General features: G+C 47.2%; 1 protein-coding gene across 1 annotated transcript in view; it reads left to right on the top strand.

Moving 5' to 3' along the window:
- The window catches only part of SERPINE2 (serpin family E member 2), a 54999-nt gene extending 42503 nt beyond the window's left edge, over positions 1-12496 (top strand). Inside the window, exons 5-9 of the mRNA XM_037139228.2 lie at positions 4772-4970; positions 6522-6622; positions 8007-8093; positions 10405-10488; positions 11850-12496. Coding sequence (XP_036995123.2) covers positions 4772-4970; positions 6522-6622; positions 8007-8093; positions 10405-10488; positions 11850-11887 — 509 coding nt within the window. The 3' untranslated portion in view covers positions 11888-12496. The remainder of the gene's footprint in view (positions 1-4771; positions 4971-6521; positions 6623-8006; positions 8094-10404; positions 10489-11849) is intronic.
- Positions 12497-15816: the final 3320 nt, after the last annotated feature.

A 15816-nucleotide genomic window follows, 5' to 3' on the forward strand; every position in this document is an offset into this window, starting at 1 on the left:
GACCAGCCCGGGCTCAGGGCTTGGCAGTCCCAGTGAGACCCAGCTCCAGCCCACGCACACGGCCGCTGGTCACCAAGCCTTTCTGTTCTTGGTCTCTCGGCAGAAACTTCACCATCCCATTTATCATCAGCCTTTCCGTCTTTTCCCCCAAGACGTCATCAAGGCCTCTGAGAAGGTTCACTTAGTAACCCTAAGGGGGAGGACAGACAGTGGAAGAGGAAGGGAAACCTTCTCACCTCTGTCCGGTAACGTAGAAACGCTTTGAGGAAAGACATTTTCCCATTTCAAAAGCCTGAAAATCTGTTTTTTACTAGAAGTATATTTCATGCTTATTGCAAAATCCTCAAATACAACATACATAAGGCAGAAAGTAAATGTCCCCTTACTATTCCATTTCCAGCATAAAAGCCCTTACTAAGTGTTAGGTATGGCATTTGAGATCTTTTCTGTGGGTGTGTAAAACATGCCCAAGAGGCTTTTGGGCATACATAAGACTACACCGTCATTTCTGTTCTACAGTCCGCTTTATTCATTAGACAGCGTGTCTTATAAAATGTTTAATGTGAGTTCCTGTGGATCTATGTGATCCGTTTATCAGCTGCCTTCTACTCCACAGTGTAAATGCATCCCTGCTCCCCGGGGGCAGCCTTAAGTTTTCCCTGTAACAAACAGCACGGCGGTGCCCACACCTGTACACAGAGGGGTAGGCACCTGCGTCAGGACCTCTAAAGGCAGTGTCCTTGAACAGCATCGCTGAGTCCAAGTAGTTTCAAACTTTTCATCTTTATGGTTGTGAATTTAGATGTAGAGTTTTGTTTTAAAGACCGCACAGAATTCCAGAAATACACGTGCATGTTTGTGTGTGTGTATCAGTATATTTCTAGATGCCGCCCTCCCCTGTGCTTCCCACTCGGACCTACCTGTTCATTTTCCTTCCCTGGTTGGTTGTCCAGGAAGCTCTAGTTCCACAGAGAAATGCATTGTTGTCCTCAGCCACCCGATTCTCGGCCCAGTGCTCAGCTCAGCACAGGGCGCCTGCGCTCACCCGGCAGCTCAAACCATCCGCCCTCCCCGTCCACTCCCCCCAGATTCCCTCTGCTCCAGCCTGAAGACAGACCACAGGCGGTGGTGCTGTCTCTTGTGTTTTTTAAATGTGCATTTCAGGATCTACTGAAGTATAGCCGGAACAGTTCCCTAAGAGACTGGGAAATCCATTCGGTTACTTGTAGTAGAAAGTAATTAGAGGAGCGTTCATTCATCCAGCTTTCCTGATAGTAAATATTTAACGTACACGTCCAGCCCTGGCTGGTGTGGCTCAGTGGACTGAGTGCTGGCTTGCAAACCAAGAGGCTACTGGTTTGATTCCCAGTCAGAGCACATGCCTGGGTTGCGGGCCAGGTCCCCAGTTCGGGGCACATGAGAGGCAACCAGTCGATGTATCTCTCATGTGTTGGGTGTTTTTCTCTCTCTCCTTCTCCCTCCTTTTCCCTGTCTCTAAAAATAAATAAAAGTCCTAAAAAAATACAGGGTCTGACAGAAGTAATGCCTGCTTGAGTATGGTTGGTAATGTAATAATATGGGTGTAATATTTTATAGTTTCAGTTTGAACATTTCACCTAAAATGTCATATGGTGTGCTTGAGCGTGATATTGTTATGTTACAGGAGTACATGCTTATGATTTTGTAATAAACAAGTGGTATAATTTGTGCCGGGCCTTGTGATCTCTCTGACGTTACATGCTGATAAGGAATCTTAGCATTTCATCCAGCCCGGTTACTGCTTCCTCCCTTACAGGATTTACAGTAGGAATTGGGGTATTTTAGGGAGCTTTCCAGAAAAGCTGGCTCAGCCCCAAAGCACCACTGACAGAGAGTTCTAAATCTTCTCTGCATCTTAAATATTTGATTCTCTGCCTTTTATTTCTCATGAACGGGGAGCTTTGTTGATCCCCGTTCACCTAAGAGCAAAGGCTGCTTTTCCCCTTTTCACGTCTTCCCTTCCCTTCAGAACGAACAAGGCTGCTGCATCCTCTGATTGTCCTCATTCAAGCCCACTCGGGCTGCCCCCCGCAGGACGCAGAATGCAGGGCCTCCGGCAGGACGCTCGGAGGGAGGCAGTCTGGGACTGACAGGCTCTCCGCCCGGACGCCAGCTTCCCAACACCCTTTCCGTCTCTGCTGCGTTCTGCCCAGGCACTGTGCTTGCCTGCAGCCCGTGCGGTTTCTCTTGGTGGATCAACTCTGGGTTTCAACAGTTTGAGCAGCAACCAAATACTCAAGAAGTGAAGCCACCGGAGGTGAAAGCCACACCTGTGGCTCCTGGGCTGATGTGTATTCTCACTTAGTTTTCACAGTTATGTAACGTGGGTACTGTTAACCCATTGTACAGCTACATAAACTAAGACCCGGAGTGACGAAATTTGCCCAAGTCCCCAAGAGAGTGTATTTCAGAGCCAGGATTTGAATCCAGGTTTTATAACTCCAGGTCTTGTGTCTTTGACCTCTGCACCTGCCCTCCATAAGATGACACTGTGAAAATCGACAGTTCTTTAGTGATGGAGTGGAAGGAGAGGACGGGTGTTATTTTGTCTCCTGGCCCCTCGAGCCACCCAGTACAGATAAGCGGGGAGGGGTATGCCCTGAGGCATCCCAGCTGACGTTTGCCATCAGCTCCTGAGATCAGAGGCAGACGGCGGGGGCGGGGAGAAGTGAATCACTGGGCAGACGAGAGCAGCTGGATGCTGAGGTAGTTGATGATGTCTCCAGTCGAGGCTGGATTAACTGGAAGAAGTGGATGCCGTCTCCCTCCTTGAACAGCCTCAGCTCATAAGTTTTTATTCTTCGTGACCCCGGTTCTTTTCTGAACATTAAGCACTTCGGGAAGTGGGTAATGACTGCCTCCAGGTTCTCATTTCACGCCCTGGAGTAATCATTTATAACTACTTCCCAAGTTTCTCAGTTTCTAAAAATTAGCTCTGCCAGAGTAGGGACTGAATGTTTTCTTTGAGGATTAAAGGGCTTATTAGGAAGTAATTTTTTCTCACTTTCCATTGATTTTTCAGTTTCTGCGGAGACCGTTGTGTGGCATGGGGCAGAAGTGGGGGTGAAGGGTTCTCTATTCTTTCAGAAGCAGATCGGCAGTGTCATCCCGTAGTGTCCAACGTTCTAATTGCTTCGCTATTTTTGTTGTATTTCACAGCTAAAAGTGTTTGGTATGTAACAAGCACAAAGTTCACTATCTCCCTCCCCACCCCCATCTGTGGCTTATTGATGTTACCCATCTCAGGTGCAGTGATTGGCAAAGATTGTCATCCCCAAAGAAAAGACAGTGAAAATCGCGAGAGAAATTGCTTTCTCATTTCAGTCTTCCTTAAATATGGTGTCCTTCTAGGTCACTGAGAGGAGGAGGAAGAGGAGCTCAGGGGGCACCCACGATAGGCCAGGCCTTGCTAAGTCCCTTACGTATGTTTTTCTCATTTACTCATCTAAACAGCCCTATTAGGGACACCCTGTTAACGTCTCCCATGCCTCCATCCTCTATGCTAGGAGGCACCCAGAGGTTAAATGACCACACCAAGGTCACCAGGTTCTTCTTAAAAAGTTTGACGTGTGCTTAATAAAACTTTTCAGAAATCTCCCATAAGTCTAGAAGTGCTGGTTTTCCATTTACTTCATTCATTTTTGGAACTTGGTCATTATAAGCTGAATGTAAAGACTTCATGGGATCCGAAGGGGTTAGGAGCCGCTCTGGGCCCCGTCCCCATGAGCTGTGCTGCTCAGTTGCTAAATGTCTTCAATATTTAAGATCCAGTTAGTTTGGGAAACCTGGGGATAACTAGAGTTAAACAGCTTTCATTCAGAATATCTCAGAGCCTTTATAATATTGACACTGCAGTTTCTATAAGAGTCAAGGACCTAGCACCTCCTAGATTTACTGGGATATGGAACCCAGTTTGCCGAGAATCTTGCAAGTTGTGTGTTCTCTAGACAGCATTTTGACAAATGCTGGTTTAAATCATTCTTGGGTTTTTATTCATCAGAACAAGTACCATAAAGTATCTAAGAGCCTTAATGATAGTTAATGGACTGAATGAGGAGCGAGCAGGGAGTCAGCCTAGTGAAGTAGGAAGACGGTCTTTGTTTGGCATTCGATACAGTGAGCCCGAGTTCTGGAGCTCCACTTCTTAGCCACGTGTCTGTCGGCAAGTTATATAATTTCTCTAATTGTAGCTTTGTCCGCAGTAGTGTAGATTGCTTCTGCCTCCCTCGGGGGGCACTGTGGATTCGAAACGTGTCGAAGTGGTCGGTATGGGCCCGGCACAGAGTTGGCCCTAGACAGTGGGAGCTGCTTGTATCCCCTCCCCCCTCCCTCCTCTTCTGCTTGCACACGTAGGCTCGGCCAGAGAATCCTTCTACGGCAGCTCAGATTCATCCCTTTATTCCGCTGCTGAGGGTCAAGTTCTCACAAAGCATTGCATGCTAAGTGCCCTATGACCCAGTTAAATTCTTCTCAACAGAATTCATGCAATTTTAGTGCTGCCCAAAGGCAGACAGTCACAACATGTCGAAACTGAAGAAAGGCAATTCTTTACCAGGAAAGGAAGAAACAGCTGTGCTTACCCTTGTCTCCCGAGGAAGCTAATTTTGGGAAAGGGAAGTTCTCAAACTGCACCGAGCTCTTCCCTCTGAAGCCCCCCCCAGTGATCAGCAATCACTCACACCACGTTCGCCGTTCATCAAGGACACACTGACCCTGCCTCTGCTTTCTCTAGGGTCGGCAAGCACCCCCAACGGCCTGTGGTACAACTTCATCGAGCTGCCCTACCACGGGGAGAGCATCAGCATGCTGATCGCGCTGCCGAGCGAGAGCTCCACCCCGCTCTCCGCCATCATCCCTCACATCAACACCAAGACCGTCGACAGCTGGACCAGCATGATGGTGCCCAAGAGGGTGCAGGTCGTCCTGCCCAAGTAAGTGGCTCCCCTGCAGGAGAAAGTGCTCAGTCCTCGGTAGTGATCGTGTCTGCACCGGACAACATGAGGCTAAGACTGGGCCTGCCGCACAGCCTGTTCGTGGTGCAGAATCCGCAGGGCAGGAATGCAAGGCCGTGCTCCTGCAAAGGTCTGTCGCCATCCCTGCGCCTCTGGGTTATCCCTGTGGCAGGCTAACGACCGTGGAGAGGGAGAGAGGGCAGCTAGCCTCTGGCCGACATAAACCCACAAGCTCGTAACACCCCTCCTTCTGTTCAAAGACTGAAAAGCACATGCGTGCTGTCATAGTCATGTGATGGTATTACAGTAGAGTCTTGTTCATTTTTTTTTATAAGGAGCTTCATCGCAGTGACTTAAGTTTTAGCTGGAAGTGGCTCAAAACAAAGGTCCAAAAGCTAGGAAATACAGCCAACCTTCAGTTCTTCAACATCTCCCATCTCGAACAGTGTGGTTCTCGAACAGCCTTGCGGAACAATTGAGTTCAAGAACCAAGGTTCCACTGTATTTTCAAACTACCAGGCAGAATTCGTACATTACAGGCTAGGGGAAGTTTTTCTCTTACACCCTGGAAGTATAAGAGAGATGGAATTTGAGCTGTTGAGACTTGAATCCAAGGGGGAAATAATCCAAGATTCTATGTGAATCCTAATTTCTAGCAGGTCAGAGCATGCTTTGCCCAGACCGGTGAAGGACCCCTTTTTATGGCCTTTCTAACATTAGTGTCTGGCCTGTCTCTAGGGCTTTTTTAACCACCCAGACCTCAGTGGTGTGGGGATGGTACCTCCCAGTTCTAACAGCTTTTCATTTCCAGTCACGGAGTTAAGGAATCAGAGAAGCACATTGGTAATAAGTATTAGTAATCCTCCCAACATTTTTTGTTATAAAATAAGCCTTCACATAGGTAGTGCTTGATATCATTGAATCAGTTGCTGACCTTGCAGGTGAATGACCATTATAATGGTAAATCACCATCGCAGCCCATCTGTGATGAGAATCTGTTCACCTGTCCTGTTGCTCTCCCACAGGATGCGATCTATGGCAGGTTTTTCTCTCATTTTAACAGTAAGAGGCTTTCAGAATCCCACCATGCACTAGGAAGGTATCTCCTCTCTTTTGACCATCCCCTGTCCCAGTAAGAATGGTGGTTCTTACAGCAGCCAAGGTGATAGCTCTTTGGTTGGACATGGGGGAGAACTGTAGGCATTGCAGAGTGCGGACACTTGTCATCACCCCGCGTCTCCCCATCAGCACAAGGGAAGGTGCTTCTGTGGGTCCTCCCGAGCCTAGAATAGGGGCCTGTTACACAGGAGGGTGGGATGGGCCCTACTTGCTGTCACTCCATGTGCTTCTAATGCCAGCCAAGGGCTTGAGTTGTTCTCTACTTAGCCTGGAATCAAAATTTACGACACAGTAAATTTGTTTAAATGGGTGCTCAGGGCTTGCGTAGAAAAGTGTCTGTAAACATTTCCCACTGGCACTGATCGTATCGTTTATAGTCTGGTGATTTTCCATTTTCTGCCTTCGTGATAGGTTCACAGCTGCAGCTCAGACAGATCTGAAGGAGCCGCTGAAGGTCCTTGGCATCACCGAGATGTTTGATCCATCAAAGGCAAATTTTGCAAAAATAACAAGTACGTGCAGTTTAAAACTTATTCTTACTCTTGGAGACTGTGTTGCAAACTGAGCCTCTGATTTGTTCAGAAGAAAAAAGGGCACAGTTAGGAATGTGTTGCCCTAAAACTTTCCTGGTGTAATTTGACGTATTATTCAACGATGTGATTGAGCCGTAATCATTGCCTGCTAGTGAATGCCCGAGTGCTCCCCCTGGAATAAACTTGACCTCCTGGTGAAATTGCAGCCCCGTGAATATTCTGGTAGTCTCCTCCTGTTAGACAAACACTGCTCCCCATTTCGTTTGGTGGCGTTCACGTCCCCTGGGAGCTTGTTTGAAATGCGCAATGTTGGATCTGACCCAAACCTACTGAATCAGAATCTTCACTTTACCAAACTCTTCAGCCCAATAACATTTGAGATGCACTATTTTAAGCTGCACATTCTCCTTCAGGGTTATCCCTGGGTAGCCTCAGTGCTACAGGGTGTCCCCAGGAGTTCACAGGTGTTCAGAGGGATGACCAGGTGCCCCAAATCCTCCTGAGATGTCCTGTTTAACCCTGCAGGTGACTTGGGCCCTGCAAAGGTGCCTCTCTCTCACCATCGGTCGTGTTGGAGCCAGATATCAATGTGGACCATGTAAAACCGGATGATGGATGTGGGTGGTGAACACACAATACAATATACAGTGGATGGATTGTAGAATTGTACACCTGAACACTGTATAATTTTACTAACTCATCACCCCGATAAATTCAAAAAGTAAAATGAAATAAAACGAGGTGACATAGAAAGCCTGGTCTCCTTGCGCATCCAGACCCCTGTCTAGGCAAAACTGCGTTTCTGAGTTTCTGAGTCTGGCCCTCGCAACAGTCTGAACTCTCCTCATACTTGGCCCTCCTCTCTCACTCACATGCCCGTGGGAGGAAAAAGCCTGCGTTGACTCCGCCACTCAGTGGCTGTGTGATCTGAGGGCAGATTTTTTTTAACACTCTGGGCCTCAGTTTCCCCTTCTATAAATACCATTTGGAATCCTTCCTGGCTCCGACATCGTGCAAGTGAAAAATTATGTGGCCTTGCTGCTTCTGGAAAGCTGGGCTTCCCTTTCCAAGCTCTGCTCTTTTTCTTTTTTTAAATAAAATCCTTAGTGATCGGAGTTGAATTGCCAGAGGCACTAACATTTTTGGAGTCTGGGACTCCCTCCCCGTAAGTGACATCACAGTTCACATGGCAGATACTGTGGGGACAGTCATCCCACAGCCTTTAATCACCGAGACTGGAAGAGGTCACTTCTCTGACTGCTTTTGAGAATTGGCATTTGCCACGGCTGAGGTTCCTTTTCCAGCCAAACAGATGGTCTGCTTATCAAACAAATGCTGTTTTTGTCTTATTTTCTGGAAACAGGGTCAGAAAACCTTCATATTTCTCACATCTTGCAAAAAGCGAAAATTGAAGTCAGTGAAGATGGAACCAAAGCTTCAGCAGTAACAAGTAAGCCGGCAGCTGTGGCTGGGCGGGATCCGGGGCGGGATCCGGGGCTGGATCTGGGGCGGGGGGCAAGCTGACTGTGGACTTGATGGTCAACAGGCCCTTCCGGTCAGGTCCTGTGGGCAACTGTAAGAGCCAGTGGGGAATTGTGACAGATGCGGGACCTGTGTCCATGAAGCTCAGAGTCTGTTTGATGAAGAGAAGCCCTTCAGTGAGAGAAATTCCTGTAGGACAAGAGTCAACAAATTTCTTCCGTAAAGAGTGAAACTATGTATATTCTGCTCTGTGGGCCATAGTGTCCCCGGAGCAGCTCTCAACTTCACCATTGTAGTGACAGAACAGTGCAGATGATACAAGCAGATGGGCGTGGCCGTTTATATAAAACTTGGTAGGAGCAGGATCTGACCCCGGGCACTTGGCCTGGCACTGCAGTTTGCTGAACCTTGCTCTCGGAAGGATAGAGCGTATTCTGGCTTCTAATTGGCAGAAAAGACCAATCTTCAGATTGAAACATAAAATGATAACAGTTACTAATAGGAAAATAGTCGGTCGGGTTCATCCAGGACAGAGCGAAGAATTAGCATGCAGCTGTTGAACTGCAGCAGGACTGCTATGCAGCCTTTCTTGATCATTTGAACGTCCCCGTCTGCTGTCTCCATGGCTTATATAATGGAGAGAATAGAACAATCTTAGGTTGTCTTTTTTCTGCACCCTAATTACCCACATGAGATTGCCTGAATAGATATGACCAAGCTTTGCCAGCTCATAAAGTGAATAATATCCCAGCTACACTTGTAACTGGGTCAAATATTTCTGGTCATTAAAAGGTACACCCACAATAGATACTTGATTGCCTTTCTAAAATAAACATTTAAGATTCCTTTAAAATAGCATTTCAAACACAGACCTAGAATAAGAGAGCTTGGAATTTTTAAGATGCCTCTTGTCTTTTCTAGGTTATAAGCGACACCTAGATTTTGCCAAAGTTATTGGCCAATTTTGCCAACTGGCTACGTGATTTTCAGGGCCCTACACAAAATGAAAATGTGCATCCCCTTGTTCGAAACTGGTTAGGAATTCCAAGGTGGCAGCAGAGGATCATCAAACCAAGCGCGGGGGCCTTGAGAGTGTGGGGCCCTGTGCAGCGGCCTGGGCCACACCCGCCCTAAGCCCAGGCCTGCTCTGTTCATTCATCTTCTCGGGCTGCCACGGCAGACTGGGTGCCTTAGCAACAGAAATCTGTTTCTCGCACTTCTGGCGGCTAAAGTCCAAAATCAAGGTATTGGCAGGGTGTCTTCAGTCATCTCTCCTTGGCTTGCAGTGGCCACCTCTCACTGCATCTTCCAATGGCCTTTTCTCCGTGTACATACATCCCTGGTGTCTCCTTCTCTTATAAGGACACCACTGATTGGATGAGAGCCCCGCCTTCATGACCTCATTTAAATAAATACCTCCTTCAAGGCCCTCTGTCCAAAAACAGTCACGTGGGGGATTAGGGTTTAAACATACGAATTTAGAGGGGATGCAACCTAGTCTCCAACACCTGCTAACTGCTGAGGTGTTTTTGTAACCCCGGGTCGAGTGGTTTCCCCCGGCACAGCCACAGAGGTTTCCTTTGGAACATCAAGCCTGAGTCATTAATGCTTTCTGGGCTTGGAACGAGAGGAGGGGGTCATTGCAGCGAGCACGGGGCAGTTATGCTCGGCACCACCTTCCTGCAAGGGCTTCTCGCAGGCTTATTAAAATCAAGCCACTGTTGGTAAGCATGGCAGAGTAAGCGTGTCTAAGAGCATGAACTGAAGAAGTTTGCTGTCTGCATCCAACGCCCGCACCGGGTGAGCTGAATGACACAGCTGGTCTCAGATGAAAGGCTCGGGTTGCCACCGGGAGGGAAGCCTAGATTGTGCCAGATGAAGAGGTACAGTCTCAGTGGCTGAACACGAAGCTGGGCCCTGGTACACCGAAGGGGTTTGGAGACACTGCAGGGACCAGCTGCCACCACGGGGAAGGCGGGTGGAATGAGTAAAACCCAGCCAGTGCTGACAGGTGTTCATGAAGTGGCCAACACCCTGCTGAGAGCTGTGACATGGCTGTGTCATTGAATCCTCATAAAAACCCGACAAGGGCTAAGGCCTGGCATGAAACAAGATGGTGCTTGTGTAGATTAGAAAAGATGGGAACGGTACGGGCCTGGCCCACGGCGGGTGTTCAGTGCATGGTGACTGGCGGACCTGCTGTTAAGCGTGTGGTCAAATATCAGGCACCTTGCTGACCCCTCATTGGATGTACAGCACGTTTCCTTTTCTTCCCACAGCTGCAATTCTAATTGCAAGGTCATCGCCTCCCTGGTTCATAGTGGACAGACCTTTTCTGTTTTTCATCCGACATAATCCTACAGGTAAGCAGTTCTCCCCGTCCACTGGTCACGAGCTGTGAGAGCTCAGAAAGGTAGGTCGCCGCTGGGATTCAGTCCAGCGGTGCTGCTTTCGGCCTCTCTCCCATGTGGCAGCTGTCGCAAACACCTCGAGTGGCAGAAACACCTCGGAGAGGGAGGAAAACCAGGCTCGTTACTAAGGGTGGTGGAATCATTTAAACAAGGAGAAGATTTTATGTTTGTGTCGTTTTGTTTTAACATAGTGAGAGCCCTACAACCCTTTGGGGCACTTTCAACATCTGTTGATTTTTAAGAAATAAATGCAAAGGAAAGGGAAGGGAATTTAAGGGGGAAAAGGGGAGGGATTTGGAGGAACAAATATGAAGGACACAGGGACGAGAACTATGGGGGATGGAAATGGGAGGGAGGCGGGGAGCACGGGGCAGGGGGGCTGGGATGGGAGAAATAGACAAAAAACTGTACTTGAAAAATAACTAAATAAAATTATTTTTTTAAAAAAGAAATAAATGCAGTAGTTAAATTGTATAAGAAGCTGGATATCATCAACCTTCGTAAGCCCACTCTCTGGTTATGAGTTGAGATTTGTTAATTCAGTCAGTCTTGGCACTGTGAGTCCTTGGTTCAAACTTCAGCTCCATCTTTAAGGGTAAGCATAGTTCCTACCCCTTAGTAAAATTTTAAAGAATAAATAAAGATTGTCTTTGTGGAGAAGTTGGCTTCTTGCTGGTACAGAATAGAAACGTATACATTTTCCTGTTTACTCTTTTTTAAAATTAATACTATCCGCTACTGCTCTGGCTGGTGTGGCTCAGTGGATTGAGTGCTGGCCTGCAAACCAAAGGGTCACCAGTTCAATTCCCAGTCAGGGCACCTGCCTGGGTTGCAGGCCAGGTCCCTAGTAGGGGGCGTGTGAGAGGCAACCACACACTGATGTTTCTCCCCCTCTCTTTCTCCCTCCCTTCCCCTCTCTCTAAAAATAAATGAATAAAATTTTTTAAAAAATAAATAATGCCAGCCACTTCCTCACCCGTCTCATTGCATGCTGAGTGTCCTAAGTAGCGTGTGCCTGGCCCAAACAGCCCACTGCGGGGACCTCTACACACATGTGGCTCTTTCCCTTTAACTTCTAATGAATTTAAATGAACTATAATGAAAAGTTCCATTTCCTTGGCCATATCTCAAGGGCTCGGTAGCCTCGTGTGACTAGTGGCTCCCGGGTCGGACCGCGAGGATACAAACTCTTCCCATCAGTGCAGAAATTTCGTTCTATTGAGAGCATCAGGTGAAGCTCAGCCCAGAACCTTCCTTGAAATATGCCTTCATCCTGTTTCAAAAACTGGGTTTTTATGGTCTATTTTCCGTAGGTGCCTTCTTATTCATGGGGCAGATCAACAAACCCTGAGAAGGGTTCCAGAAGAAGCCATGCAAAGCAAAAGCAAACCCAACTTCGCTGTGAAGAGACAACTCCTGGCCTGCATCTTTCATAGTTCTTTGAAATCTTTTGTACTTTACTTTCTTTTTCGAAACTAGTTCTTAAGAGCGGAGACTCCATGATGCAAGCGTTTCTATTCTGGGATGTGTTAAAGCAGGGGAAAGGGCAGGACAGCGGGAACACTGTACTGAGAAATGAACAGAAAGGCCCCCAAGTGTTTAAAAGTTTCCTTAAACTACTGAGTGGTTACTTAGGTAACAACCCTCTTGAGTATTTACTGTCCAGTTCAGGACTTTTGTTTTGTTTCGTTTATATGTATGGCTTTGCAGAGGAAATTTAATCAGCGTGATGAGGGGAAAAGACATTTTATGGTAGCTTTTACATTTCTATGAAAAAATATTATTGGCCTCTTTTAATTATTTTTGTTTCGTCTCATCCAAAGTCTTGAGCGTAAGCATTCTTTGGGGTGCGGGGGTAGAAGTAGTGAAATCTGTAGCCTCTGTGTGTTTTGGATGTTGTTGTTCTCCTTGTTGTTTTATATATTGCATGTATTCACTAAAATAAAGTTTTAAAAACTAATGTCTTGCTAGACAAGGTTTGCTCTTGTGCAGTGTGCCTGTCACTACTGGTCTGTATTCTCTGGATTTGCATTTTTGGGGTATTTTGTACAAAGTAAAAAAATAAAGTGTTATGAGTAGTTTAAAAAAAAGGTATTTCTCTGCTGTTTGAAAATGCAACACAAGAAACAGCCTTTTTGTAAAGACTTCAACCTCTTCTGATAAAAACTCTGCACTTTGGTAAGCAGTGGAAAAACCCAAAGCCCTGAGCTTTTTCCCTCCAAACCTGACAAGCAAATACTATTCTCCGCTCCACCCCCTTCTCCATTTGTAGATCACTTCAGAGAAATAACCATCTCGTTGAACCGCCTCTAATCTCGGTGACCTGTTCACTCAAGCGAGGGCCCAGTATTATCAGCAAAAGCAGGGTTTTTGTGGCCAAAGCAGAAAGAAGTGGCTGGGGGGGGACTAACAGGCTTCGAAAATCAGAGTGAACGGTAGATGTGTCCTTTTGGTGACAGGCTAGAGTTTATTTTTTTTAATGACAAGATTTTTTTTTTTGAGAACGAATCACAACTCTAATGTTACCATTTGTTTATTTGCCTATTTCCCCCCCTACTAATTTCTTCAAGATTTGGGTAGTCTTATCAAAATCAGAATGGTTTAAAATACTTTTTTAATCAATACTTTAAAACATTTTTAAGTCCTCACCTGAGGGTATGCTTATTGATTTTAGAGAGAGAAGGGAGAGAGAGAGCCCACTCCATCAGTTGTCTCCTGTACCTGCCTTGACGGGGGACTAAACCCACCTCCTAGACATGTGCTCTGACAGAATCAAACTCGGGACGTCCTTGTGTTTATGACAACCCAGCCACCTGGCCAGGGCAATGTACAAACATATTATTAACCTCTGAACTCTACTCATCACTCTTAATCCCGTATTTTTCGGACTATAAGATGCACTTTTTTCTCTCCCCCCAAATTTGGGCGGAAAGTGGGGGTGCATCTGATAGTCCAAATGTAGCTTACCTGGCTTGCTGTCGGGGGGTGGTGGAGTGGGGTCACAGGTTATTGAATATCTTACCACATTTTTTGCCTCAAACATTTTTTTTTCCTATTTTCCTCCTCTCAAACCTAGGTGTGTCTTATGGTCCAGTGCATCTTAAAGCCCTAAAAATATGGTTATATTAAAACTTCACCTTCAACACTCCACCAATTTGCTGTTTGTAATTCTTGTCAAGTGGGCTGAGCTTCGGTTTGCAGCTGAGCAGAGACACTTTGATTAACCATAAGAGAGCGGGAAAGGGGGCATGTTTTCCCAATTTGAGATTAAGGGCCACAGACCGCTTGTACTCTAGCAAACATGCTGGTGTAGTCACTTATTAATGCCTTTTAGAACTTTACTGGTTTTCCAGTTTTCTGGTCCCATTCAGTTACATTATTTTGAATAGTTTAAAACAGGAATAGTGTTATCAGTGACCCAAGAATTATGAATGCCATTGATTCATTCATTCGTTAAAGTACCTTCTGGGTACCAAGTACTGTTACTGTCCATATTTAAATAATTGTTAATAGAAAAGGAAAACAAAGGGACTTAGACATCGAGCTTAGTCAACAGATCGTAAACCTGTTTGCTTCACTAGGAAGCTACAGCTCTTCACACTGCAGGGCACCTCAGCATTGTGTTTCTCCAAGAGGATTAACTCTCCGTTCTCCACCCACCTCTGGTAGCAGATCATTGTGGGGTACAGGGGGAGGGGCTGGACCATAAAGCCCCGCCCCCCCCCCCCCGTCAGTCTCAGCAGGGGGTGTACACCTATCAAAAGCCCGCATAAGCTTGGGAAGTTGATTGGTTCTTTTGAAAAAATTGGTTCTGCTGGTCCACCCCAAGCCCGAACTAACATGATCCCAGGGAAACAAAGAAGCTCTTGTTCTCTCCCCCTCCCACGTGACCCGCACTTGCCCTATGCACTCACACGTCCTCTCTCCAGGGCCATGTGGCCTTAGCAGCTGCATGGCCAGCAGCCACGTGGACTGCGCCACAGGAGCAGCAGGGAAAACAAGCTAAGCCACCTGTAAGCTGCCTGGATGGGGACTGAGGCCACTTGGCAGCTGCTTGTGGACTGCAAGGAACTGAGCTTTAATACGAAGCAAAAACTCTGCACACTGGCTTTTGTCTCAGCCTTGCTGAGGACAAGGTTGGACCTTTTCCATGGCTGGACAGAGGGAGAAGGGACATTGGAAACTCAGGGGGCTCAGCCCTCCCAGGACAGGGTCCCTTTTATAGGAGGTTGATAGTAACAGCACACGGTAGGTAGTCACTTGGACCACCAGAAGAACCGTGCGTTCCTAAGTCAGCGGACACCATTAGGCAGCTATCACACTCTGCACATCCATGAACCCCCCTCCTGCGTCATGACGTTGATCTCTGGGCGGCAGCCGGTGTTCTGCGCAGTGATCCAAGCCTGAGGCTACAGAGAGTTCAACAGAGTCCAACTTCTCCCAGACGCCTTTGCTGATGGAGCCCTAAAGCATGCAAAGCGGGTTCGCTTGCGTTGCATGCGAACCATGCACAAAGCATGCATTGGTGAGCGGCTGCTCCGTCCTCACCCTCCCGCGGTGCTGAAAGGCAGCGTGGCCTACAGAGAGCCCACTTCCCACGGTGGAGGAGTGGAAGACGCCACTGGCTCCGACGCTCCGTTTCTTTGAAGATTCCTTCTCCCAAATCAAGAAAAAGGACGTAGATGTGCAGAAACTGGCTAAAAAAAAAGTCACTGTTCTGCAGTGATACCAGGTGCATCATGAGGGTCTGCAGATGAAATTGAATGGTGAAAAGCAAAATGGAAGTGAATGTTTACCTTTCTTGGAGGTATACCTCCTCCACCTGAAATTTATAATCCCAGCTACCAAAGGTAAAGAGGAGGGTGGCAGGCCTTGCGCTTCTCCTTCCTAGACCAGAAAAACAAACACAGGACTGAGAAGCGAGTCCCAGGGGCCGGTGGTCAGGACCCCTGCGGGCACCACTGTCACGTTAATCTGAGGATGGTCTGCCGACCGCTGACTGTATCTGTCTCATTAACCACATTGCCTACCTCCGAGTGTCTCCTGGCCTTTTCTGACACGCGCTCTTGCTGTGGAGAGGACATCATCTGTAACTCATGTAGCGGAAGGGTCGTCAGAAAGCCAGCCAAACCTCCCTCCCCTCACTGGAAACAGCCTTCTCTACCTGTCAGCGACCTCGTTGCTTACGTCTTCTGCAAAAGCCGTGGGATCAAAATCATCAGTTCGTTTTGCAATTTTAATGTACGACAGATGCGGTGAAAAGGCATTCTGTGGAGCTCT

Source organism: Artibeus jamaicensis, unplaced genomic scaffold (genome assembly GCF_021234435.1).
Source record: "Artibeus jamaicensis isolate MK-2021 breed Jamaican fruit bat unplaced genomic scaffold, CSHL_Jam_final contig_1015, whole genome shotgun sequence".
Lineage (NCBI taxonomy): Eukaryota > Metazoa > Chordata > Mammalia > Chiroptera > Phyllostomidae > Artibeus > Artibeus jamaicensis.